We start from the raw sequence: 25,984 nt of genomic DNA, 5'->3' as shown, positions 1-25,984 counted from the left end.
CAACATTTTTAGGCATAACTTTTAAAATTTAAGTGTCCTCCAATGCATAGTCACAGAGTTAGAAAAACTTCAAATTAAATTTGATATATATATATATTAAATGAAATGGGGTCATTAGTTCATGTACTCCATGTAAAACAAGTTATACGTGTAAGATAAAAGTGCCCTCTTATGCCTAAGTTAGCTAACTTTAAAGAGAAAAATAACATATAGCAAAGAAAACAAGAACATAAAAGAATGAATGTTATGATTGTTGTGTGGTTTTGTATGTTTTTACCATACGACCTTATGTGTCTATATATCTTAGATCACATGAAATTGCCTCATAAATAATGGAATTGTAAATATATCATGTAGGAGTAATAATAGAGAATAATTACCTACATCATTCACGTAACCTATAAAACAAGTTGTTTATTTAGGTGTCATATTGTCTATTTCATAAAGTAGTACATAGAGGTTAATAGTTGTACTAACGACTTGTAAGTAAGTCATTCAGGTGGTGTTTACACTAGAGTATACCTTATTTGAATTACCATGTATGAAGATCCGCATGCTCTTATTTTTATTTCTCACTCATTCTTCCTTCTTTTTCTTCCCATCGAGCTTAGCAAGTTAAGGGTACGAGTCTAGTCGGCTTTCCTCTTCTCCTATATTTTCTTTTTATCCTCTCATACTATCCTTTTCTTCCTCTAGGGCTCGATTAGACCATGGACACGGGCCCAATTAGACACCCTTGTTTAGCATGTGTATTACACGTGTTAGAGTGTGAACAAGGTCATTGCTTAGTAGTGGTGTGTACAGTGGCATTATGGCTTTGATAACGATCCTTCTTCTTCTTCTTTTTTTGATTTACATGGGTGTCCGAGCTAACTTGCGCGCACCACGACTAATCCCATGACTCACTGAACATCCTGCAAACCCAGTGAACATGTAAGGCACCGCGGGGGTGACAAGCGTGCACGGTGAGGTTTGAACCTAGGATGCAAAGGAAGGGAACAAGTCCCTTCAACCGCTGGGCCAAGACCTCAAGTGCTGATAGCGGTCCTTCTTGGTGTCTTGGGATGTGGTGTGTGTTGTTGGTAGATCTTTGACAATTTATTCCTTTTCTCTCTTTTCTTATTTTTCAAAGAGATGAGAGAGAATTTAAAGGAGAACAGGAAAAAAATCAATCATTGTTGAATCACAAAGAACTTAGCAACACAAATGTTACCCTATTAAATTATCCTCAATCAATTTACAAATGACATTTATATCTTTTGAAAAATACAATTTTATACTAACAAGATAATTTATTTTTGTAAAGAATGATAATGAGGTTAAAACATGCAACTCAGTAGTGGTTTTTTTTATAATAATTCATTGTACACCCCTTTTTTTTTAGTCTCTCTTGATAAAGATGAATTCCAAAACTGAAAAATATCTAGGTAACTTTCTTAATTAATTGAACATTTGAAAATATATGGTGATATGGTAGCAAGAGTTGTTTAAGATAATGCTCCAATTTATTACAATTATAATTCTTATTGGATTTAAAAGTGAATCTTACATATTCTTATAATTATAAGGAAAGTGCAAAAACACTTTCGAGATGAAATTGAAGATTTTATACATTGTCTTATTATTGGTGAAGCTCGTGATGAATAAAAAAATAAGAGAAAAATTATCCCTTTTTTTTAGATTTATTGATAAAAAAAATATCCTTTTAATTTAATTTAGTAGTACAAATTAATTTCAGGTTTCAATTATAATATTGATGCTACTTACCATAGTTTTTAGATCTCATCCGATCCAAGACATGAGTTTTGAGTTTTGACCTGGTAGCCCGGATCAATTATTTTTTTTAAAAAAAATAATGTCATTTTAGTAAAAAACAAAAATTAATGGGTTGCAACCAGGTTTTTGACCATATTACACCGGAATCCTGTTTTTTCTTCAACCCAACCATATTCCTAATTAACTTGTTATGTTGGGTTGGATTTTAAAACTATATTACTAACCATCATCAGGAGTTGAAAAACTTTTCAATTATGTCGACTCTTTATAAAAATAGAGAAATCAAAGATTTACTTTTTCCTTGATTTGTCTTGTATTAACCATTCTGCAATTATTATAAAATGATCATTTTCAACTATAAAAATAAAAGACAAGACTTCACGATAAGATGAGAAATGAGTTTCTTTGAAACAATTTAATTATTTTTACTAAAAAGAAAATTGCTAAAAAAATTAATTATAAATCAATCATTTACTATTCCAAGATTTTGAAAGAATAACGAGCACAAAATTTTAAATTGATTTAACTATCTTTTTGTTGCTTAAATGATTTTCTTGTTTAATATATGAACTTATTTTCTCGAACAAATAAAGAATTCAAGAATTTAGGGATCCATTTTATAATTAATTCAGAGTTACGGTACACTTTGAGGTTTTCCCTAAAACGAAATTATTAAATATTACATAAACTACCAGAAAGCCCTAAAAAAACCCAAACAACGCAACGCAGAGACAGTTCCTCTCTTCACTTCCATTAAAACTCCGAACAACAGTAAACTCACTCACACTTCATCTCTTTCAAATTTTGAAAGGAAAAAAAAAATGTCGATAAGAGTATTAAACCCTAACGCGGAGGTTCTCAACAAATCGGCGGCGCTTCACATGAACATCAATGCCGCTAAAGGTTTACAAGATGTTCTAAAATCCAATCTCGGCCCCAAAGGCACCATCAAGATGTAACTATCTCGCTGTTTTGTTTTTTTCTCTCGGAATTTACTCCGTGTTTCTGCGATTTAATTACTTTGTGTTTTTGTGTCTTTTTAGGCTTGTTGGTGGTGCTGGAGATATAAAGCTGACTAAGGATGGAAACACTCTTTTGAAAGAAATGGTTAGTTTTCTTTCGTTAGGTTTTCTCGATCTGAATTTTTGTGAGTGTTTGCAGAATTAGGGTTTAATGTTTTTATTTCTCTTTTTAGAAGCGAGTCTGCCCTAAGTGATTAGCATATTTAAATTAATGAGCTTTAGGAGCAACTTGATGTGAGTTTAAATTTTAAATGCTGAGATAGATCTAGTAAACAAAGGTTGTGTTATCTGGTGTTTTGAATAAACAGTGGGTGTTTGTTGCTGGGGTTTTTGTGGAATTGTGAATTTGCTTGAATTTCTCTGATGGTTGCAGCAAATCCAAAATCCGACGGCCATTATGATTGCAAGGACGGCTGTTGCCCAAGATGATATCAGTGGAGATGGTACGACGTCTACTGTGATTTTTATTGGAGAGCTTATGAAGCAATCTGAACGGTGCATCGATGAAGGTTAGTGATGTTCTTTAGTTTGAATTAGCTGTGTTACTTGTTGTGGCTCTCTTTCTTGAGTCACATACTTCTGAGTTTTCTGTTTTAGTTTGAGCTAGCAATCTTCTAACACTGTTTTCTATTCTTGACACGCTTATTGTTTCAAATGTTTCGAACCCAATAAAGAAATTCATGTTGTGACATGATAGGATAGTAAACAGTGTTAGAAGATTCTAATGCCTTAAAGTTCAAACAAGTTGGTGTTGTTCAAGGATTGCATCTGTGTTGTGCATGAGTGTTGCACAGGAAATAATAGAAATATTCATATTCTTGTGTATTTGACCTTTGGCTAATAAAATATTTATTGCACTAGAATTTATTATCAAGGACATTGGTTCTGTTTTTATACCTTCTCTGATGAAAAAACAATCGTATTTTGGTGGTTCTTTTATTTTTTTTATTCTGGATGCTTGGTGTGCGGTCATGAGTTTCATGCCAGAAAATCCTGAACATGCTCATTTGGTGTTTTAGTGCTTGGCAGGGTAACCTGTTTTATTCATGGGTATACTTTTTTCTTCAGGGATGCATCCACGTGTATTGGTTGATGGTTTTGAGATTGCCAAAAGAGCCACTCTCCAGTTTCTTGAAAAATTTAAGACTCCTGTGGTCATGGGTGATGAACCTGACTGGGAAATTCTTAAAATGGTTGCTAGAACAGCCCTAAGGACGAAGGTAAGTTTTATTCATTGGCTTACTCTTATTTTAGGTCAGGATTGGATCTCATTTAAAGTTGACCTTATTCTCTTGTACAGCTGCATGAAGCTTTGGCAGATCAGTTAACTGACATAGTTGTCAATTCGGTGAGTGTAGCCAATGGTGTTGATATATCTTGAGGCTGCTAGAAAAGATGTTTAAGTACAATATTGAAGACTTCTATTTTTGCATTAACTGTATTGTGCATTATGCAGGTGCTTTGTATTCGAAAGCCTGAGGAAGGCATTGATCTATTTATGGTGGAGATTATGCACATGCGTCATAAATTCGATGTTGACACGCGGCTTGTAAGTCAATCCCTTTTCATTTAATCTGGATTACCATGGTATATTTTTCAGGTAGGATGTGTTAAAATTGACTTGTAGCTCCTGATATCCTGACTAAGAATGAGGAATCTAATATCTACAAGAACCCTTCCATTTGAAATGGAATCATTGATCTTGAATGGGAGGCAATAGGTGGCATCACTGCCATTTTCCATCATTCAACCTTTATTTAGTAAAATAATGCTTCATGTCAAAATTATTTCTCAATGCTGGTACTTTGGATTAGGTGAACTTTCCAAGAAATTGATGATTGGTTTAAATTCAAAGGTTCCCAAGTTCATAGCTAGGACAACTTTTAGTTCTTGTTCATCCTTTATCTTCTTTGATATAATTTTGGTCTTTTATAGATAAATATTCTTCTCTTGTCAAAAGTTTTGGACCCTCTATTTACTTATTCTGCTTTCCAGGTTGAAGGTCTTGTTCTTGACCATGGTTCTAGGCATCCTGATATGAAACGGCGGGCAGAGAACTGTTTTATCTTGACATGCAATGTGTCTTTGGAATATGAAAAAAGGTATTCTTCTTGTCAACTTGAATTTAAGTGGAATTGATGCTAAATATGAGATATCAAGTACTCTGTAGATGCAGCTGTGGTCGGTTTCAGTTTATTGGAAGCTAATATTTTTGTTCACAGTGAAATAAATGCAGGATTTTTCTACTCAAATGCAGAGCAGAGGGAGGCAATGGTTACCGCTGAAAGGCGTCAGGTCGATGAAAGAGTTAAAAAGATTATTGAACTAAAAGATAAGGTTAAGTGACACATTTTAATACATTTAATGTTCATGAAACTGTCTCTGTCATACATGTTGGGTTTTCTGAAATGTTTTTTATACTTTTGGTCTTCCAGGTTTGTTCTGGTACAGACAACAATTTTGTGGTTATCAATCAAAAGGGAATTGATCCTCCATCATTGGACCTTCTTGCACGAGCAGGGGTAAGTCATGGAATAATTATGTTCTGTTCTGTAGTGATCCAATGCTAACAATGAATAGCTACTTAATATACATGAATTCACATCAGTTTGCTGCATATCATGCTTATGTGTTAGTGCTGGGCGTTTCCTTTTGGTTTTCTTAGGGTGTATGGCATGAATAGGGGTTAACTATTACAATGGAGATCAATTTTGTTTGTTGGAAATATCATGAAAGGGTGGATTGTTTAGGGAAATACAGTTGCCCTCCAAGAGGGTGCATCTATTAACCTTGGGAAAAGAACGAAAAGTTTTTTACTTGGGGGGATGGTGGTTGGGTTTGTGTTTCCATGTGATATCCTTAATTCTACAGAGAAGTTTTAAGAAGATAACATTATGTCGAACTGATTCTAAAAGTTGTAATCAGCTTTAGTAGGATCATGATTCCATAAGTTGTTGATAGTTATATGTGATAACAAGTGGTTGCACATTTTGGTAGCCTTACAGCCTCATTCCTCTTTTTATTGTTGTGAAATCATGTTGCATGCTGAATGAAGTAATTATTAAAAGAAAACAAGCAAGATGCTTAAGTTGATGAAGATACAATATCCAAAGGAGTATATTTTTTTTTTCTTTTCTCATTATGGAAAAGTGTATTCTAGAGACCATTTGATGCTTCTGTAAATCTATTGATTTCATGAAACTATGGATGTGGGAATGGAGACTTGAAATGGTTTTTCATTATAGTTTAGATTTTGAAAATGGTAGAATACCTGCCACCTGGATATGGCTCCAGTTTTAAATCGTTACAAACAAGACTTGGCTTGTTGAATGCTTTGCCTTGGATTGGATTCCTTTTTTCATGATACCTACTGATAAATGTAAGATGACTTTTGCTAGTTTGAAAAGTGGTTGGTCTACCTGCTTGCCCTGTTGTTGCTATTTTGAATGTGATTGATCTAATTTCATGTTCTGTAGATAATTGCCCTGCGAAGAGCAAAGAGGAGAAATATGGAACGCCTGGTTTTGGCTTGTGGAGGAGAGGCTGTGAATTCTGTCGATAGTTTAACTCCTGACTGCCTCGGTTGGGCTGGACTGGTGTATGAGCACGTCCTTGGTGAAGAGAAGTATACATTTGTTGAAAATGTAAAGAACCCCCATTCTTGCACTATCTTAATAAAAGGTATAGAAGCATTTAACATTGCGTAATTGTGTATGATTTTCATTTTTATTTGTTTTAATTGCTATCAGTTGGTCTTTAAACCATCTGAATGATTTTTCTTTTGTTTGTTTTAATTGCTTCCATTAGACCATTTAGCCATCAGGCTGGAGGATTTAGTTACGTTCAAGTTTTTCTCTTATATGATTGTGTATAATCCTTGCAATTGAGCAATGCAGCAGGGATCAATTGTCACTTGACTTCTTTAATGTTACAGGACCCAATGACCATACAATTGCCCAAATAAAGGATGCTGTCCGTGATGGCTTGAGAGCTGTAAAAAACACCATTGAAGATGAAGCTGTTGTGCTTGTAAGTTCTGCTTGAAGAACTCTATGAAACTAAAGTTTGTCATATATTGATTTATATAAAAGCCTAGTTGTCCTCTTTGTTGGTGGCTTTGGAAGTTAAATCATGCAAGTTATGTTGCTGCTCAAGTGCCTTGTGCTTCATATAAAAAAAAAAGCAGCTTTCTTTCCCACTCAGATAGTCTCGCTTGTTTTCTTCAGGGAGCAGGAGCTTTTGAATTTGCAGCCAGAAAATACCTAATCAATGAAGTCAAGAAAACAGTTAAAGGGGTAAATGTCTGCCTGTTTTCTGTATTTGAGTAATTATTCCGTCTCCTGGTTAATTTTAAACTAGTGTTTGCAAATTTGGAACAGCGTGCTCAGCTAGGTGTTGAAGCTTTTGCTGATGCCCTTCTTGTGGTGCCCAAAACACTGGCTGAGAATTCTGGGCTAGACACTCAAGATGAGATTGTCACTCTCACGGTAACTATTGCTGGGATCCATGCATCATCCTTTTGTATTTTGGGGGCAAAAGACAAAAGAAAAGAGAACTGATTCGGTATTTTCTTGCTTGTTTATTCAGGGAGAGCATGACAGGGATAACATTGTTGGAATAAATCTCCAAACAGGAGGGCCCCTTGATCCTCAAATGGAGGGTATCTTCGACAACTACTCTGTCAAGCGCCAACTCATAAACTCAGGGTACTCAGGAACTCCAAACTTTTTTGTTCTCTATCCCTCCCCGTCTCTCTTTCCTTGGTCCAGTTTTTCTTATGTTTTAGTTTCTTCAGCATCCTTATTTAGCTCCTGTACTGGCCTGTAGCTTATGGACTACATAAATTGTACATAAAGAGATACTTTTGCCAAACTTCCCATGAATGATTAAACAATAAGGAACCCCTTGAAGTTCTTAAGCTTTGAGCCTTTTAATACATCTAACTTAGCTATAATCATGCTACTGTAATTCTCCAGGCCTGTTATCGCATCCCAATTGCTGCTGGTGGATGAAGTGATTAGGGCTGGACGGAACATGAGGAAGCCAACTTAGTCAGTGATGCTCCAACATTTTTCTTTTTTGCGTCTTGAGGATGCGGTGCTGCCTGGATGTGTAACAAAATCTTTTGTGCTTTTATGTAATGGAGGATGGTTGTGTTTGTAGGATTGTGATAGAGGGGGATCTCCTTGTCTCATGGAATTTTGATTTAGAATGAACTATAACTTGGTTTCTCGTCTGTTTACTTCCATTTTAGCAAGCTTTGTCTTTCCCCCCCTGCTGTACTGTGTTTGGGGGCCATTTTTTATAGCCCCTGACCAGAAATTGCGTTTTGAAAGGTCTGTGTTCAATGGAGTCCATTTGGTATCCTTCTTGTGCAATTGCCCTCAAGCGGCAAGGGACGGTATCATGTATTTCGAGGGCTTTCCAAAGTTCTCGTGGCTCCAAAATTTATCTAGGGCATTTGGATGTTCTTGGATGTCCAGTCTTTCTGAGTTGCATGGCCTGTCATGCACCTTTTGGCAGTGTGCGATCTTCGTTGCTTTCTTGGCTAGGTGTAATGGTTAAGGGAGCGTTGGTCAGGTCCAAAGGTGAAGCTATGGCACATTAATGCTGTTGTTGGCTGTAGGACTGTATTGATTTTTTTAAATGTTTGGTTTAGCCCGATGAAAAAAATTAATTTTTTTTAATAGTTTTTTGGTCTATTCACGTATATGAATTGGATTAACAAAAAAATATTAATAATTCTCTCTTTATAGGGGTTGAGCAAAATAACCAAATAATTTGATTTATTGAAAAAACCAATATAAATCTAACCGATTTGAGATATCAAATAAATAAATAAATAATCAATTTGGAAGTTTTTAAAAAATTTGGTTTGATTTATGTTTTAGATATGAGAGATAAAATATAAAAAAAAAATTTGAATTAAATTAAAAAATTTTAAATAAAAAATTGATAAAAACTCAGGAATTTATTTGGATTTTTAAATCAAAATCGAATATAATAATTCAAATAGAATTAATTATTTGGTTCGATTTAAAATCATAAAAAAATCTATTCGGTTGGATTTTATTCGAACAAAACCAATTGATGTTCACCCTACTCTTTTGATTAATCTTTTGGGGTAATTGTTTTGATTAATCAGTGTAAAAGAATTGGAATCAATATGCATAGTGGAAGTTGTTGTTTGTTGATATTGTGAAAGAAATTACAAGAAATAAATTACCGCAACAAGATTACCATGAGAAATATGGTTCATATTTCTTTAAAAAATAACCTGATAATTCCCTTGCAACTAAAATTAATACAATTAATTATTTCCCTAACTATCATCTAATTTATTGCCAAAGATTAATTCCTGCAAAACAAAAGGGTTACCGTTGACACTTTAATTCATTCAACTCAAAACGCTGACGTTTAACACGACGCAGCATAATGAAACCAGTCTTTCCAACGGTCATATTTTTCTTCGAAATTTAAGAGCCCTCTCCCTATAAAAACAACGGTCCTCTCTCTCTTTCTCTCAAAGAAAATTTATCCGCGCCTCAAAAATTAAGAGAATCAATTGTCAAGCAGCCTATAATCGATCACTTCCATAAGGTAACTTTCTCAAATCCAACTTCAATTTATCATTAATTCTTGGGATTGCGTTTTAAATTCTTGAAATTGATTTCGTTTTCTTGTATTTCTGGTTAAATTTACTTTTGACAAACCCTAATCGATTTTGTTTTCTTAGAAGTAAATGTCATCTGTTTTTCTCAGCAAACGAACAACTCTCTCCCTCTCCGTGCGCTTGTAATGTGTTTGTGATTGATCTTTGCTTGAATCGTAAATAAATGTGATTTTTTTTTAATTGATTTTGCTGTTGGTGTTTAAAACTCTAGTAGTTTGGTTTAGGGTTATTGTTTGTTGCACTTAATTTCAATTGAAAAATAATCTCTTTAGTTTAATTTAAACATGAGGCAACTGAAAGGCATTTAATGAATCTTTTAAGTTGATGGGTCTTGTATTCTATTGAGTATTACTATCATAGATATCTGTGATTAATTTGTTATCTCCCTTTCTTGAACGATTTGCTTCTTGTGTTTAGATTCTGGAAAATCTATCTTGTTTCTTGCTTTCACACTCAATTTTCAGTTTCGCTCGTGTTATGCTCACTGTTGTTGCTAGATTTTTTATTATACAGTGTACTTCCAAATCTCAAGTACTTTGAATTTTTGAATAGTTCTAGTGTTAAGCAAGAGATTAATGTAAGAGGGGTGGTGGTCTCCAATTCCATGTTATTGTGTTTGATAGAATATTAAAAAATAGTTTAATTTGTCATCACTGCCATTTTTACCTGATATTAAATTTGTTTCACGAATCCGTCCATTTTATTGACAAGTAGTGTATGGTAGAGCTATAGAGATCACAGAAAAAGTTATGCAACTGTCTTAGGATTTATCTGATTTTTCATGACTTGCTTGGTGTTACTTGGGGTTGTGCCTTTGGGAATAATTCCTTTTAGTTACATTTTGAAACTTAATTTATGGTATAAATCAGTCATTTTTCCTTATTTTGCATGGTTTATCTAGGTTATTAATCAGTTCCAATGATTTTGCAGAATATTTTGAACTCATTTACAGCACCAATGGCATCACTAGTGAGTAGACGGAAACCTCTTGGTGATTTGTCAAATTCAATGAAGACTGATGCCCCTCGAATTCCACGTGATGCAAGCAAGACGAAAAGTATCTCAAAAGCATCAGGGAAAGTGCAGGCTGCTGGTAGAAAACCACTGTCAGACATTTCTAATTCAAGGAAGCCTGAGACTAAAAAGAAGAGTTTCAATGCAAAGCTAAGTGTTCTGACAGAAGAACCAGATCGAACTAGTGCAATTGCTGAGGAAAAGTTTCTGCACAATCATGAGGAGTGCATCCAAGCACAAACAAGAGCTATGGACATCGATGAGTTTCTGCAATCAATTGGACTAAACGATGGTAACGTAAACTTAATATTCTTCTGATTATTATCACTAAACACTCTTTTCTTGTGAAATTTAATTCACATTTTATTCTTTTGCTAGATTTCTCCAAGAAGTTGGGAATTTCATGTTCACCACCGCCAACAATTACAATGAAGGTCAGTTTGCTTATTTCCCCTCTTACACATTGTTTCATTTGGGTTCTTTCTTGTTTCAAAAACTAATCTCTTGTTTATATGGATTATCTAAATAAAATACTGGTTTCTATTTAATGCTCAGAGTCCCCCAAGGCCCTTGCAATTGGAAGCGATGACAGAGCAGCTCCATGAAGATAGGTCTTGGGAATACAAACTTGATTCTTCATCTCCTTTCAGAACGCCAATATCACCAAAACAATATATGGACTGGTGGAAGGACCATGATGATAATAACTGCATCAACTTCAAGTTGATAGAAACCCCATAGTTGCCAAAGCATTGATTTCTCTCTTTTCAGTGCTCATTCCAATAGCCTTTTTGAGTTGAATTGGAAAGGAAATTTCTCTGGTGATATGCTGTAGGCCATTGTCCGTTTTTTAGCATTTGTGTTGTGTTGCTGGTCTTATGATGATAGAACAGTCACATGGTTGCATGTTTTTGTGACTCATGAAAGGTTTCCGGATCACTGATATTCTTCTATATGACAAACATTCACCTGTGTTTATCTTCGTTACCTGCTAATTTGGATTGATGCTGCTTTTATCAATATTTCTTCAATTCAGTCTCGTTTTTTGTGTTTGCATCCTCTCATGTTCCCAGGGTGTCAAATCTCATAATAAATTTAAATTTTAATGGTTTAGATCATGTAAGATAAATAAATAATTTTTTTTTTGTTCAAGTGGTTGACATGCATCAAACCATGCTCATTCAATGCTTTTCTTTTAAATATTATACTTTCTTTTATAGCCAGCAGAACAATGCTTCGGTGGTCACATATTTATAATGGTAATTGAGTGAAATGACTGTTATACTATTTGGCACTGATGGGCACAACCCAAACAGTCCCGAACCCAAGAGCTTCGAGATTAGCCCCCCTAGACATCCGTGAGCTTGACCAAGGTAAGGTCTCAGGAACCCAATTCTCCTTTTCCTTGTTTTGTGCCTAGTTGAATTCAAAGTCAAGCGCTGTGCATTTAATGCAAATTGCCCTCTTACCATCAATGGGGTATACAAAACGGTTTTAAAACACGCTTATTCTAGGGCTCGACTTACTTGAACATCTTGTTTTACACGTTAACCGTGCAACCATCCATAATGGGGGTAATTATTTTGTACAAGTACCTTTAAAAGTAGACTGCATGTTTTATCTGCATCCCCCCTACCTTTCACACACGTCGGCAGGCTGGCTTCCTACTGCCCCCATCACTTTCAGCCAAGGCCCTGCATGCCTTGTGGTGAGTCGGGGTTCTGTTTTGCATACTCACTTCAGTAGAATTCTAATGTAAAGTTGTGTCTCTTCACCCTACGCCTCCCTGGGTGCGAGGCAAACTAGTAATGATGCTTGTGTTCCAGTCAAGCGAACTTCTGCTGCACTGGCCTATGTGCAATCACTTGTGTACTTTTAGATGCAATGCAATAGGCTCGTGCTTGATATAAACGACTCTGCACCCGTCTTAACCTCTATCTCATCAACATTGGGAATCTTGTCAGTTGTCTCAAAGATTTAAGTCATTCATATGTAAGTATGAAACTAATTTGAACTGTGAACTCATTAAATTTATTATAGTTTGTATGATGATATTTGTTATTCGGATAATTGTAGCAATTCTAGAGTTGATGTGTGTAACAAACCTTGGATTTTGAAAGAGATATATTTATTAAGTAACTCGATTCTGGCTGTGTACATTACTCTGATGATTCATGATAACTCGATGGGTCGCACAACCATTATACCTGGTGATGCATTCAAATTTCTGTCATATCAACTTTTAATGGTAGAATAAAAGCTTACTATGATGGTGATGGATGACAGAGAATTAGGATTCAATTCCAGAAAAGAAGTTTGAGAAACAACTATTGTCATACCTTCATCGCGGGGGCGCGACTTCACAATGACCCTTTCTAAGAGGGGTTTGGAATATCTTTTTGGTTGGTTGCGGAGTTGCCACCTAACATTATGGCTATTATGAACCCTAAATAGTTCCCTTGAGAGATTCTAGACAAGAGACTAGTTATGTAAAGAAAATGTATTAGCACCCCTAATATGTTTTGCCTGAGGTAAGCTTTATTTTTTTTTATTATTGTTTATTATGGTTTGATGATGTCTATTTCTACTGGCCTACTATGACAGGTTTGCTACGATGAACAAACCCTGATTTTCTAGGTCAAGAACTCAGTCTGGGAAGGTGAAATATCGTTAATTATCATTGAAGCTTCTTTCACGGTAAAATTGAAATTTTTTCTATTGTGTCATTCTAAATAATATCTCAGATGAAATTCTTTGCATATTTTATCCTTATATTAAAAGTAAATGAGTTGTATTATTCACAATAATATTTTGGATATTAACCTCTTTTAGGGTTTTTTTATCATTATATTAAAAATGAATTATATTTATTATCCTTAATAATATTTTGGATATTAATCCCTTTTAGGTTTTTTATCCTTATATTAAAAGTGAATACTATTTTTTTTATCAAAAATAATTTTTTAATATTTTTAAATATATGCCAAAATTCTTTAGAATTTTACAAACTTGTTGTAAAATCCACGATATTGTTTTTTAAAACATGCAAAAAAAATTTAAATTTTCTTTGAAAAAAGATACTCAAATAAATTTAGGATTTTTTTTGGCCATTTGCAAGAAGAAAAAAAACTACTTTTTTTATTATTTTTTTATATATTTTTAGGCTTTATTTGACCAAAACTTATTTTTATCTTGTAATAAAACTACCCAAAATAGACCAAAAGGGTGTTTGCCAAACACGTTCTTAAATAAAAACCCTTAAAAAAAAATTACAAACCAAAATGGGTAATAAAATCCTTTGACCCAGATTTGCTTTTTAGGTCAACTTGACTGGGTTGACTTAGAATTTTTTATTTGACTCGAAAAAAAACCCTAAACAAAACCAAAGTAAAAAAAAAAAAAAAAACAAATTAAACACCTAAAAAAACAAAAAAAAAAATACTCAAAAATTATTTAACAAAATGGATCAAACTCGAAAACAAATACATATAGAACATCAAACATGAACCTAGCAATTTGAGTTCCAAATTAGACTAAATTTGGTCAAAATAAAAAGCATATGCATGTTGGAAATCATGCAAGAATTAATAATCTAAGATCTAATCACTTCAATTTTCACTACGATCTTGAGGGTCTTATAAGGTTTTGAATCCATTTATAACCTCTTGATCTTGAAAAAAGAATTGTAAACCTTTGATAAGAACTCAATGAGAAAGCTTTGTGTGTAAACACACAAAAAAAATAAGTTGGTTTTTGCGTGAGAGGCGTATTGTCTGGGCTAATTGAGTTATCCACTTTCAAGATCTCGTCAGAGCAATTCTGACATCATTGTCGCCCGAAACCACCTGAAGGTGGTAGAAAGGATGTACACCTTTCATTTAAATCCAACCTTGATCAATTTAAAAGTTTATATATCCACATTCATGCGTTTAAAATTGTCAACTCAATTTGCCAAAATTGTTAAGATTAGGTTTACTTTTAAGGTCTCGTTGGAGCAATTCTGACATCATCATCATCCGAGACTATTTAATGTTGGTAGAGAGGATACACACCTTTCATTTAACTCCACCTTTACTCAATTTAGAGATCAGTAAACTTTACATTCATGTGTTTGACATTGCCAGCTCTACCAGCCAAAAATATCAAAAACATAGACCAATCAATCAAATGACATGTTACTCAACTCACCTTCTCTTTTTCGAGTCTAAACAACGCGCCAAACATGTTTGTGGCACTTCGCCCTTATTTTCACCCGAAATACACACACACACCATGCATGATTATTTATACATGATAGTGTTGTAATGTCGTCAATTCATATATGTTATAGGATAGCCAAATCCTTGCAGCAATCATTCATCTTCATTCTTGTAGACATCCAAGCAAATATAGCACATGGACATATATATTTCATTCGAAATAATTTCTTCTACTCTTTCTTTCCTTTTGTTTCCTGATATAATATAGTCATCCATAAATGCTAAAGATTATCCTGCACTGAAACGTACATTGTATATATCAGTGACAACAATATCAAAACCTAGCTAGCTCATGCTTGACTTCAATCCCATGTACGTACATCATAGAAGACCAATTATAGGTTAAAGAAAGGGATTCAAGTTCTCCAAAAGATTGTTCCTGCAGCCGCACCCCACCGGTGTTTGGTCGGCCTACTGCAGGTCTGATCTGCCTTGGTTAGCTTGTGGGTGTGGTTGATATTAATATTTGATTGTCGTCAGCCTGCTTCTAAATCTTGATCGGTTCCAGTATTCTATTCAAGTTGGTTGCTTGAATCGTTTTCAGTCATACATGACTAAAGATTAGGGTTAGTCCGAATGGTTTCAATTGACAACCCCTTTCCTAACATAAAAATGATAGATATTAGGCCTAAAGATTGTGTTTTAAAATTAACAGGCATATACCCTTCACATGTTCCTCAAAAACCCTTGTGGAACCCATATCAAAACGAAAAAGTAGCCAAACTGCAAATTTACAAGGTTCAAAGTTCAAACCAACTGCTTCATGAAAACATTATCTGATATATAAAGTTGTTGCTAGAAATTTTTTACTTTCAAATGCTCATTTGATTATGGGTTCATCACCAGGAATCAGTTAGGCTCTCAAAGGACCTTTGACATCTTGTTGAAGCGTGTATTCTCGCTTCATCTCTTCCAAGACAGCATCATTTGTGCTGCAAAACAGATACACCAAAATTATGAGATACAACAAATATTGAGTTCAATAGATGTCAGCTATATGTTTTGATATCTATACAACAAGATACATGAATAATTATAACATTTTCTTCTTAAAAAAGAAAAGAAAAGAAACCTGTTATGTTTCCTTTTGATATCTTATTCCAAGGTAAACACATTTTTGGATTTTCCCCTTTAGATAGTATTCTAGCGAAGAACGAACATTAAGTTTTGGAATTATGTTTAAACAGCAAACCAGTGTCACTAAACCATTATTCAAAACGTAGGTAGAGGTTGCTTTAGAAGGCACCTACGGCAACCGTGAGCCTTTTATCTGAATGCTTTCATCTCGGTATATATTTGAATGCATACCAAATCATTTTAAGGCCATTTCTGGCCAACTCATTCTTTATGAGGACAAAGAAAGAAAAAGATGCACTAGTGTTGAAGGAAGGCTGAAGAAACTGATGGTTTTTCATACTATTTGCATTTCTATTTCAGCTGTGATTTAGACTGTTAGCATACAATAACAAGAAGATAAAGGAATCATTCCCGTTAGCAAGTGATCTGGACAAAGAGCACAGAGGAAATTTAAAGGCTTGGGCAGAAAGACTAGTATGAAAATGACTAGTGGGTTGAGCAGTTAGAGCTCAATGATGAAAACTATTGCAATTGACCAAGAACAAGTTGCTCTTTCTAACACACTTCATTCTTAGATGCAACGAACATGCACTCATTATTATGCAATTGCAAAATTAACAACACCGATAAATTGGAAATCACAATCAGAAATTTAATGCAAAGTACCAGCACGCAATTTTTGCTGACTCGTCAAAGGTGCCATGCTATCACCAAAACAGATTAACCTAGCGACTATCTCTACAAGGCGCCCAAATCCCATCAGAAAAAATCTTACTGTAGTGGTAGTAAGAAATACCTGAATGCTTCATAAAAGAAATTTAAATGCCAATGCAGAATAAAAGCATGGAGGAAACATGGTCACCTGCCACTAACCAACTTTTAGCAAATCACATATAGAACCATAGATATTTCTACTCTGCCTTATTATTTTTTCAACTACAATAGAATCTATAATATGATCTGTCCTATCTGGATGCATCGGTCTCAACCTCAAACGGTATTCCAACATTTGCTACATGGATAAAATGGACCAGAAGCTGAGAGCATATTCAGCACTTAATCAATTGAGCTTAGCTACTTCTGGCTTGCCAATGTCCCATTAGATCCCTATCATCCAGTATTCACTAAGCAAAGCATGTGCAGACTTAACCCGCAGAGGGGTCCCAAGTCGAGTCAAGTCAAGTCAACTCACACTATCAGGAAGCAAACCTTAAAAAGACCTTGGGGTAACCCTTTATGTAGTCCACTCATGCATAATCACTTTTCCAGTTGCACACAGTTTATGCCCTCATGAACTCATAGTAACTTTCTACATGAGTAACATGGCAATTAAAGCACATACAGCATACAGTACAGTTGCAGCAAGTGAGGACCACCGGTTGACTTGACTACAATAGAAACCTTGCCACGCACTGACATGAGCACAGCCTCAAAGCATCTCTACTTACCCAACAAATAAATGATATTTCTAAGAAGTCCACAACACTAGAACCAAGTCCAACTAGCTTTATGAAATTACCAGTAACAATTCAAATTTTGTTTCATCAGGCAAGTACCTTAGACCTTCCCAAAACCCAAAGGAAGACCTCAAAGACACTTGAACTTCATTCCTACTCGAAAACAGGGAAAAAAGGTCTTCAAACTCGATATCACCTTCTCCATTCGGAGAATGGGAGTCTAATATCACTCGCTTAACACAGCTTATTCACACAACCACTCAACATCTGAGAACCTATCAGAAGGTGAATCAGTTATCCAACTCTCATGAAAACCAACTCAAGATCGCTCATATCAAGCATTAATCAAAACCCCTTAAACCAAAATTTATACACTCAAAACACAAAATAAAAAAATCCAAGAAGACCCCATCAAGCCGCTCCAATTGAGAAACACTACACAGACACATAATGAATCAATTTCCCATTAAATCACAACACGTAACCTATCATCATCATCAAACGCACAAACACGCACCCAAACTTGCGCATGCATAATGTTATAGAGAAAAACTCAAATCAAGAAATCAAACAAACAGATACATCAATCAAACTTACTATTGATGAAGGCATTCATTTAATTCTTTAGCCTGTTTTCTACACTGCCACACAACAGACATTGTTCTTCCAGTTGCACATTGCGCATATTTGGTTGCGTGTTCCTCACATTGTTTTAGTGCCTTCTGCTTCATTTTGCTTCTCAAAGCTACAAATTTTAATTCAATAAATAAATTAACTTTAAATTCAATTCCACTAAAAAAATATAATCATCAATGCAATTAAAAACAAAACCCAAAACTCAGAAACACATTTCATCAGCAAGGATTGTTTCTTTTAGCAAGAAAGAAAAAGAAAAAGAAAAGGGTTTCGTTTATAGGTCAAAGCAGTACCTTCTTCTACTTTCTTCTTCACATGATTCTCACGTGCTTCCTGTATGTATCCCATTTCGATAGCTCAAGCTACTCAACGACGTTGGATTAGGATTTTTTTAGAGTCTCTGGTTGTGCAAGAGATCGAACTCGGTGAGTCAGTTTTGTGCTCAAAATGGATGTGGTGGCGCTGCCTTGCTTCTGAGTTGGGTCACTTAACAAGTGAAAGTTGGGTCGGGCTTCGTGGCTGGGTCCCGGACCCAAGTCTATATTACCCATATGGGAAAAACTCAAGTCGGGTATGAATATGATGGTTCTTTTTATTAAGTATTTGTTTTTCTAAATAATTATGCTAAAAAATAATTTCCAAAGTTTGATTCCATGTTCATGATCCATTATAATAATGAATTTTTAAAATTAGTTAGAAAATTATTTATTTTAACTGTTTAATTAAGTTTATTTTCTTCAACTTATAATTTAGTTCATCTAGATCTTAAGAAATTAAATTATAATTAAATTTAAGTAATTTTTTTATGTCTTAAATAAAAATCAAATGAAAACGCATTTAAATCCACATATAACATGAAAAAATAAAATAATGTAATAAAATAAAATAAAATAAAATAAAATAAAATAATTTATTTAATTTTCATTATAGATATTAAATTTAAACCTAATAACCAATTTATCAAATCATCGAATTAATCTAGTTTATTATTTTTATTCAAAATAACAACATTTTAATTTTCTTAAAATTCCTTAATTTTAATCCAATTAAGTTAATACTATATAAATTAAATCACAAATTAACATGTCATATTACACAAATTTAGTAGTATTTATGTTAAAATCAATTTAAATTAAAATCTATATTAATATTTTGCGAGTTCTCTATCTTTTGGATTGTACTCTAAATATTACAAAATAAGCATGAGCAGACTTTAAATGGAGAAGAAAAATTATAGTAGTAGGAGTCGAGAGTATTGAGACCGAAGAATGTCTTTTTCTTATCAAGATTGGTATTGATTAGTAAAGTCATGTTTATTTTTGTATTTTAAAAATATATTTTTAAAAAAAATAATTTTTTTTTAAATTAATATTTTTTTGATATTTTCTGATAATTTTAATATGTTAATATAAAAAATATTTTTTAAAAAAACATCATTTTAATATATTTTCAAATAAAAAATACTTTAAAAAGTAACTATAACTATACCCTAAAAAAATCCTAAATCCATAAAAAAATTTAATATCAATTTACCTCCATACACATTGAAAGGTTCCAAAATGAAATACATCATCAGTTTTGTGGAAGTTTATTTATTAAATTTCAATTAATTATTTAATTTTACTTGGCTCTCCTTTCGTGCTGTATTGGTAGGTAAATTTTGAAAAACATTTATTTAAAATTTTTTATTTATATTTTTAAATTATTTTAATGTGCTAATATTAAAAATATTTTTTAAAAATTAAAAAATATATATTTTAATATATTTTCAAATAAAAAAACAATTAAAAAATTTCTGTTACCACATTTACATCCCATCCTATATCTACGAGTGTTACTTTCACCTTTTTAACAAGTACATGTCAAGATGCGTCATTGCCTTGTTGGAATACTTATCATTCACAACGAAATTCTTGATAAGTATTATTTATAACAACAATTTATTTTATTAAAAATAATTTAAATTATCCAAACATCAAGTTCTCATAAAGCAATGAAGTGTGGTGGCATTTAATAATTGATTGGTTAATTTCAAGTTCTTTATCTGGTAGTTAAAAAAAAGATTTTTTTTATTACTTTACTTATTGTTTTCAGATTTTAAGATTAGGATTGAGAAAGAATTATTAAATATTTCCAAAATATGAAAGATGTTTATCTAAAACGAGGAGAAAATTCAGTCTCAACTACACATTAATTAATTCAAAAATACCTTTATAATAATAATAAAATGATTAGATAAAGCACAAGATTCCAAGTGAAGATAAGAATTTCTCCTTAATAAAATTTGGTATCAATTGAACTAATTAATATCTTTTGAGAATACAGTATAAATTATATTTTTTTAAAATTTAATTTTTATTTTTATTAAAAAATAATTTTTTATGTGTTTTGGATGGTTTTGATGTGCTAATCTCAAAAATATTTTTTTAAAAATAAAAAACATATTTTTTATGTATTTTGATATAAAAAAACACATTAAAAAATAATCACAATCACACTATCAAACATATCTTAATCAACAAAGCTCAAAATTCCAAGTCTCAATTTCCTTGAGATGATGAGCACAACAAAGAAAAAAAAAGGTTGGTTATAATTGTGTTTTAAATAATATTTTTAAAATAATTAATTTTTTTTGTTTAATATCATTTTTTAAATTATTTTGTTATATTAATTTAAAAAAAATAAAAAAATATTATTTTAATATATTTTCTTTAAAAAAAAACATTTTAAAATTAAACTCTAAAGTCTAAACACCGTATAAAGGAAACCGAGGCCCACAGACACACTGGTCAATCATGAAATGATGCTTTTACACTTTTAAACCATCTTCAAAGTAGATGAACGCGTGCATTGTGTGCACGCACACAGAGGATAAACCCTTAGGGCATCTCCAACAGATTGCCAGATGAAAAGCCATGAACAACGACGGTTAAAATGGCTGGTTTTCAACTGTTAAATAAAAATATTAAAAAACTAAAAAAATTATATGATTCGTTAAAATGTTATTTTTATTGAATTACTATATGTAAAAAAGTTAAATTACATTATTCACAATCACAACACACTCTGTCTTCAAGATGTCATTACATAAACTAACACTCTGTTGACAGTCAACGCCAGCGTGTCCTTACCAAAAACAATAAATCCGAAAAGAAAACTGAAATCACCGCCACCAAACACCTGTCACTTTCCCATTGGACGCTCCCCTCTTGACCGCCCTTTTTAATAAACCCAAAATACCCCCTTTTCCATCACGCACAGGGAGAGAGAGAGATAGAGAGAGAGAGAGAGAGAGATCCGTCTCTGCAAATCTCTTTCCACGGTAAAGTTGTTTTTTTTTTTTTTTAATTTGATTTTTTTATGATTCTTTAATCAGTCTTTGTTTTTGGTTTTTAGGGCTAGATCTGTGGTTTGTATTTGGTTATTTTTGTGGATTTATGTTATTTGTGGTTTTTAATCCATCTGCTGAGATTTGTTTGTTTCTAATTTTTTATTTATCATATTTTTCTCAATTTTAATGTGTTTCGGTACCCGAGATTTGATGAAGTTTTTTTTTTAAAAAATTTTTTTGGTTGATTTGGGTAAATAGAGCAGATTTTTTTGTTTATTTTTTTTGGGAGATGCTAAAAATAGAGGGTCAGATTTGGTTTTACGATTTGCTGAGGAAATAAGAATCAATAACTTGAATTAGGTCTTGTAATTTGAGGCTAAGAGGGTCAGTTTCTGACAAATGAAACCTTTTTGCAAGATACAGTGTGATTTTGTTGTTTCCACATGGATGGATATGATCTGTTTTGGTAACGAGAAAATAATGGAGAAGTTGAGGAATATATGTTTGATTGTTAATTTGGTGGTTTGGGGGGGGGGGTGTTATTTGTTGAGTGACTGATTTGTGATTTTGATCTATTTGGGGCTTTATTTTTTTTCTGTTAAAGCAATGATGAGACTTCTCTTTTTAAAAGACTTTAAGAAATCTGTTTTCTAACTTGAATTGGGGCTTTGGTTTTGTTAATGTAGCGAAGATCATTGTTGGGAAAATATGTTTTTTGGAAGTAGTGCCTCTGCCTAAACTTTATTCAATCTTGAGGTGTAAAAGGCTGGGAAGTTTTGTAAATTATCACTAACTCAAGGATGAAAAGTTAGGAGTCAACGGATTGAGATGTGTTATTAAGTGGTTGATGGAAGAGTTGATTCATGACTGTGGAAGCTAGTTATGTAATAAAATGTAAGCATTAAAGTTTGATGTTGTTCAGGTCTTTCTAATGATACTTGTGTTTGGAATCACCTTGCAGAAGTAACTTTTAGTTTGATATATAAAGGATGTCTCCAACTGAATCATCACGTGAAGAGAATGTTTACATGGCCAAGTTGGCTGAACAGGCAGAACGTTATGAAGAAATGGTGGAGTTTATGGAGAAAGTTGCGAAGACAGTCGATAATGAGGAGCTAACCATGGAGGAAAGGAACTTGCTCTCCGTGGCCTACAAAAATGTGATTGGAGCTAGGAGGGCTTCATGGAGGATCATCTCTTCCATTGAGCAGAAGGAAGAGAGTAGGGGAAATGAAGATCATGTCACAATCATCAAGGAGTATAGGGGAAAGATCGAAGCTGAGCTCTGCAAGATCTGTGACGGAATCTTGAGCCTCCTTGAGACACATCTTGTTCCCTCTGCCTCAGCTGCTGAGTCCAAGGTATTTTACCTCAAGATGAAGGGTGATTATCACAGGTATCTTGCCGAGTTTAAGACCGGGGCTGAGAGGAAGGAAGCTGCTGAGAGCACTTTGTTGTCTTACAAGTCTGCTCAGGTGGGTCCTGGATGTGCCGGCATGTTGCCTGTTATTGTTATTGTTAAGTTGTATAGTTATCATTGTTGTTGTGGTTTATAGGTGCAGCTATTATTTTGATGCTCATTTTGCTTATGTTTTGTTTGTTGCAGGATATTGCTCTTTCTGAACTGGCTCCTACCCACCCAATAAGGCTGGGGCTTGCACTTAACTTCTCTGTCTTCTACTATGAGATCCTTAACTCTCCTGATCGTGCTTGCAGTCTTGCTAAGCAGGTACTTCCTTGCATACCTTATCAATTGGCCTTTATCTGCCTCTATGTTTAGGCAAGTTGCGAAATTCATATTCTTCTGCTTAGTTTTCATTATTTTGAGTAAAAGGAAGTGATTTATGTTTTTCTTTATTGAGATGATTATATTTCTCTTATTCAGATTAGCTTAATTAGTGAATTTTATAACTGGCATCTAATTGGATTTTAGCTTCGAACTTGATGGAAGTTAAACGTTTGAGTGCCTTGGTAGTTTTGGTGTCAATTATTTTATGCAAATTGTATTGCTGAAAGTTGGTTTTGGTGTGAAGCATTGATGCCGGGACATTTGGTCTCTCCCTTAAATGTAACTATATATCTGTCCATAGGGTTGACATCTTTGATTGGTCGTTGTTTATTGAGAGAATGTTTTTGTCCTCTCTTCTTCAATTTACTAAATACTTTTACATATTAGTGAAATCTTGCTTTTTGCCTTTTGTATTACCAAGGCACCTTTTTTGTTTGGCTTGAAAAAGGCTTCAAATTGATTTTTTTTAATGGTTTTGAGTGTCAAATTTTTTTAAAAAAATCTGAATTTTTGTTTTCATATATTTTCAAGCAAAAATCATTTTTGAAAAGCATCTCGCATCACAATACTAAACACACAATCAGTAATTGGTTCATACTTCATAGTAGTACATTTGTTCTTTTATGTTCAATTTGATCCGAATTAATATAAGACCTAGTTGACAAGACCTTGTTTTCCTAAAGATAAGATGATACCTATTCAGTCCTTAAGGTCCATATCCTCGATTGCATGCAAGTCATTGACCAATCTGTTGGCCCTCTTGACATCCCTAAAATATACTTTATTTGGTCAGGCTTTTGATGAGGCTATTTCCGAGCTGGATACTTTGGGCGAGGAGTCTTACAAGGACAGCACATTGATCATGCAACTTCTCCGTGACAATCTGACACTCTGGACTTCTGATATCACGGTCTCTCTCTCTCTCTCACCCCCCCTCTGTATTTGTACAAGCTTGCACAACCCATGTGTGCATCTATGCAAGCATGCATTTAATTACATGTGTTTCATGTTGATATTCGGTTGGCCGTGACGCGGTTGAACCATTCTCGTTTCAGATTACAAAATAATCAAATCCTGTCCTGGAATTATATGCTATATGTGCAGCATAATAATGCATTTCGCACATTGCATATTCTTAAGAACATTATATGCTTTGCTCTTCGCATGTTAAAACTACTACTTGATTGGACTGCCAACAAAGTGTTTTAATTTCAAGTTCAAATGGAAATTATGCATGATATCGATATTATTGTCACCAATGTCATACGGTGGCATGTTTAGGTCTCTTTCTATCATAATTCATCGTTGTTTGAGGTTATTGGCATCTCGTGAGAGACCGAAACGAAACAGAAAATCAAGTTTTCTGATATCAGAAACGGTCCCAGGTGGCCGTGACCTGATCTTGCTTATGCATGAGCAACTGCTTGTGACGTATTGGTCTGCTGGTTATATGCTCATTGTGTTCATTTTTTCAAATTTTAGGATGATGCTGGGGATGAGATCAAGGAAGCATCAAAACGTGAATCAGGCGATGGGCCGCAGTGATGAAGTTCAGCTCATAGGATATGCACTCTGTACTTCTATCTCGTGACATTTACAGACGCCATTTGGGTTGTTGTAGCTGGATGTTTTAATGAATTTTATAGCCTTGAGTGTCCTGCTAAACAGTACTTGGGATTGAAAGGTACCGACAGATTATCAAGTTTTTAGTATCGATGCCTACAATCTCTGTTGGTGTTTATCATTTTTATTTATTTTTATATATATCCTCGGATCTGGTTTGAATGCATACTGTGGCCCTGCCATGTGATGTCATTGTTCGACCATTGTTTTCTATATTTTAAGTTGTCATAAGACCTAAGTGGAGCAAATTGCTGGTTCGCATTTGTTGAAAATCTTTTTTATTTTAAATTATTTTTTTATTTTTAAATTGTTTGGGTATCTAAATGTAAAAAATAAATTTTAAAAAATAAAAATGAATATTATTTTAATATATTCTAAATAAAAATTAATTTTTTTTTCCAAACATCAGCATCCACGTCGGAGTTCCTCTAGATTCTAGAACCGCATTGCGTTGGAGCGCAGTGGTTGTGAAGAGAAGACAATTCAAGTCTTAAAAAAGAAGAAGAAACGTCATCGTTTGTTCATATCCACTTTCTTGGATCCTCCCATGACTCTTCTAGGGAGTGAGTGGACCGCTGTCGAATCCAATTCGCGTAAAACCTCAATTTTATCAGATTTTACTAAATAACATTTAGATCAAATTGCAACCTTATATTAAAAATAATTCAGTATACTCAATTTAAACATATATATATATATATATATTCCAACCAAATTCTTATATTCAATTTCAACACGATTCTTAATTAATCTAAAAAAATAATAATCTAAAATTTAAATTAACTAGCATAATTCAAATATATAAAATACGTTCCAACGTATTTTTTAAATTCAGCATGATTCTTAATTAGTCTAAATTTCTTAATCAACTAATTGAGCTGGAGGAGTTTTATACCATACCTCAATCCCACTGCCCCTAGTAACCTAAAAAATAAAAAAAAAATAAAAAAATAAAAACTTTAAAAACCTCCCATTGTTACCATGCCCCAATCCCATTACCGCCACTAACCTAAAAAAAAAAAAAAAAAACTCTTTAAAAACCTCCCCTTTTTAATATAATATAAACTAGTTTATAAATCCATGATGCTGATTAGATTAGTTTTTTTAATATAATAAAAGATACATATAAGTTGTAGAAAACTATTTAATATTTTTATTAAACCTAACATAAATTTTGAAATCTCTTGATATAACTATTTATTTAGCTTGGATTTAAAATAAAATTACGTGAGAATTAGTTAAATATGATTTAGTTAACTTAACCGATAAAAAATTTTGAGGATAAAATTAAAAAATAAAAATAAAATTGATAAAAAAAAACTTCACA

General features: G+C 33.3%; 4 protein-coding genes across 4 annotated transcripts; 3 read left to right on the top strand and 1 right to left on the bottom strand.

The window, feature by feature from the left end:
• Window positions 1-2,470: 2,470 nt before the first annotated feature.
• On the top strand, window positions 2,471-8,034 carry LOC118029747 (T-complex protein 1 subunit zeta 1). Its single transcript, XM_035033671.2, has 15 exons — window positions 2,471-2,731; window positions 2,820-2,883; window positions 3,172-3,307; window positions 3,867-4,018; window positions 4,099-4,146; window positions 4,255-4,347; window positions 4,794-4,900; window positions 5,021-5,135; window positions 5,234-5,320; window positions 6,275-6,479; window positions 6,733-6,827; window positions 7,025-7,093; window positions 7,178-7,285; window positions 7,386-7,504; window positions 7,775-8,034. The coding sequence occupies exons 1-15, from the start codon at window positions 2,598-2,600 to the stop codon at window positions 7,848-7,850; spliced, it is 1,608 nt and encodes a 535-aa protein (XP_034889562.1). The 5' UTR covers window positions 2,471-2,597; the 3' UTR covers window positions 7,851-8,034.
• Window positions 8,035-9,291: 1,257 nt separating this feature from the next.
• LOC118029748 (uncharacterized) lies at window positions 9,292-11,480 on the top strand. The gene is made up of 4 exons (XM_035033672.1): window positions 9,292-9,398; window positions 10,402-10,777; window positions 10,864-10,919; window positions 11,041-11,480. Exons 2-4 carry the CDS (start codon window positions 10,429-10,431, stop codon window positions 11,224-11,226), a joined length of 591 nt encoding a protein of 196 aa, XP_034889563.1. The 5' UTR covers window positions 9,292-9,398; window positions 10,402-10,428; the 3' UTR covers window positions 11,227-11,480.
• A 3,844-nt stretch (window positions 11,481-15,324) lies between these two features.
• On the bottom strand, window positions 15,325-18,388 carry LOC118029749 (uncharacterized). The gene is made up of 3 exons (XM_035033673.2): window positions 18,208-18,388; window positions 17,876-18,023; window positions 15,325-15,676 (listed from the first exon to the last, which is right to left on the bottom strand). The coding sequence occupies exons 1-3, from the start codon at window positions 18,260-18,262 to the stop codon at window positions 15,598-15,600; spliced, it is 282 nt and encodes a 93-aa protein (XP_034889564.1). The 5' UTR covers window positions 18,263-18,388; the 3' UTR covers window positions 15,325-15,597.
• Window positions 18,389-21,070: 2,682 nt separating this feature from the next.
• On the top strand, window positions 21,071-24,823 carry LOC118029750 (14-3-3-like protein). The gene is made up of 5 exons (XM_035033674.2): window positions 21,071-21,236; window positions 22,207-22,720; window positions 22,852-22,974; window positions 23,828-23,944; window positions 24,517-24,823. The coding sequence occupies exons 2-5, from the start codon at window positions 22,235-22,237 to the stop codon at window positions 24,577-24,579; spliced, it is 789 nt and encodes a 262-aa protein (XP_034889565.1). The 5' UTR covers window positions 21,071-21,236; window positions 22,207-22,234; the 3' UTR covers window positions 24,580-24,823.
• Window positions 24,824-25,984: the final 1,161 nt, after the last annotated feature.

This window comes from Populus alba, chromosome 17 (genome assembly GCF_005239225.2).
Source record: "Populus alba chromosome 17, ASM523922v2, whole genome shotgun sequence".
NCBI classification, from domain to species: domain Eukaryota; kingdom Viridiplantae; phylum Streptophyta; class Magnoliopsida; order Malpighiales; family Salicaceae; genus Populus; species Populus alba.
This window is presented reverse-complemented; position numbering and strand designations above follow the sequence as displayed.

Excerpts from the sequence above, each read along its gene's own strand:
- LOC118029750 (XM_035033674.2), top strand. The coding sequence starts at position 22,235 with ATGTCTCCAACTGAATCATCACGTGAAGAGAATGTTTACATGGCCAAG. Across the intron at positions 22,721-22,851 it reads TGTCTTACAAGTCTGCTCAG|GATATTGCTCTTTCTGAACT; the intron begins GTGGGTCCTGGA and ends TGTTTGTTGCAG. Across the intron at positions 22,975-23,827 it reads CTTGCAGTCTTGCTAAGCAG|GCTTTTGATGAGGCTATTTC; the intron begins GTACTTCCTTGC and ends TTATTTGGTCAG.
- LOC118029747 (XM_035033671.2), top strand. The coding sequence starts at position 2,598 with ATGTCGATAAGAGTATTAAACCCTAACGCGGAGGTTCTCAACAAATCG. Across the intron at positions 3,308-3,866 it reads TGAACGGTGCATCGATGAAG|GGATGCATCCACGTGTATTG; the intron begins GTTAGTGATGTT and ends TTTTTTCTTCAG. Across the intron at positions 5,136-5,233 it reads TTATTGAACTAAAAGATAAG|GTTTGTTCTGGTACAGACAA; the intron begins GTTAAGTGACAC and ends TTGGTCTTCCAG.
- LOC118029748 (XM_035033672.1), top strand. The coding sequence starts at position 10,429 with ATGGCATCACTAGTGAGTAGACGGAAACCTCTTGGTGATTTGTCAAAT. Across the intron at positions 10,778-10,863 it reads ATCAATTGGACTAAACGATG|ATTTCTCCAAGAAGTTGGGA; the intron begins GTAACGTAAACT and ends TTCTTTTGCTAG. Across the intron at positions 10,920-11,040 it reads CGCCAACAATTACAATGAAG|AGTCCCCCAAGGCCCTTGCA; the intron begins GTCAGTTTGCTT and ends TTTAATGCTCAG.
- LOC118029749 (XM_035033673.2), bottom strand. The coding sequence starts at position 18,262 with ATGGGATACATACAGGAAGCACGTGAGAATCATGTGAAGAAGAAAGTA. Across the intron at positions 18,024-18,207 it reads GAAGAAGAAAGTAGAAGAAG|CTTTGAGAAGCAAAATGAAG; the intron begins GTACTGCTTTGA and ends TAAAATTTGTAG. Across the intron at positions 15,677-17,875 it reads AATGAATGCCTTCATCAATA|CACAAATGATGCTGTCTTGG; the intron begins GTAAGTTTGATT and ends TCTGTTTTGCAG.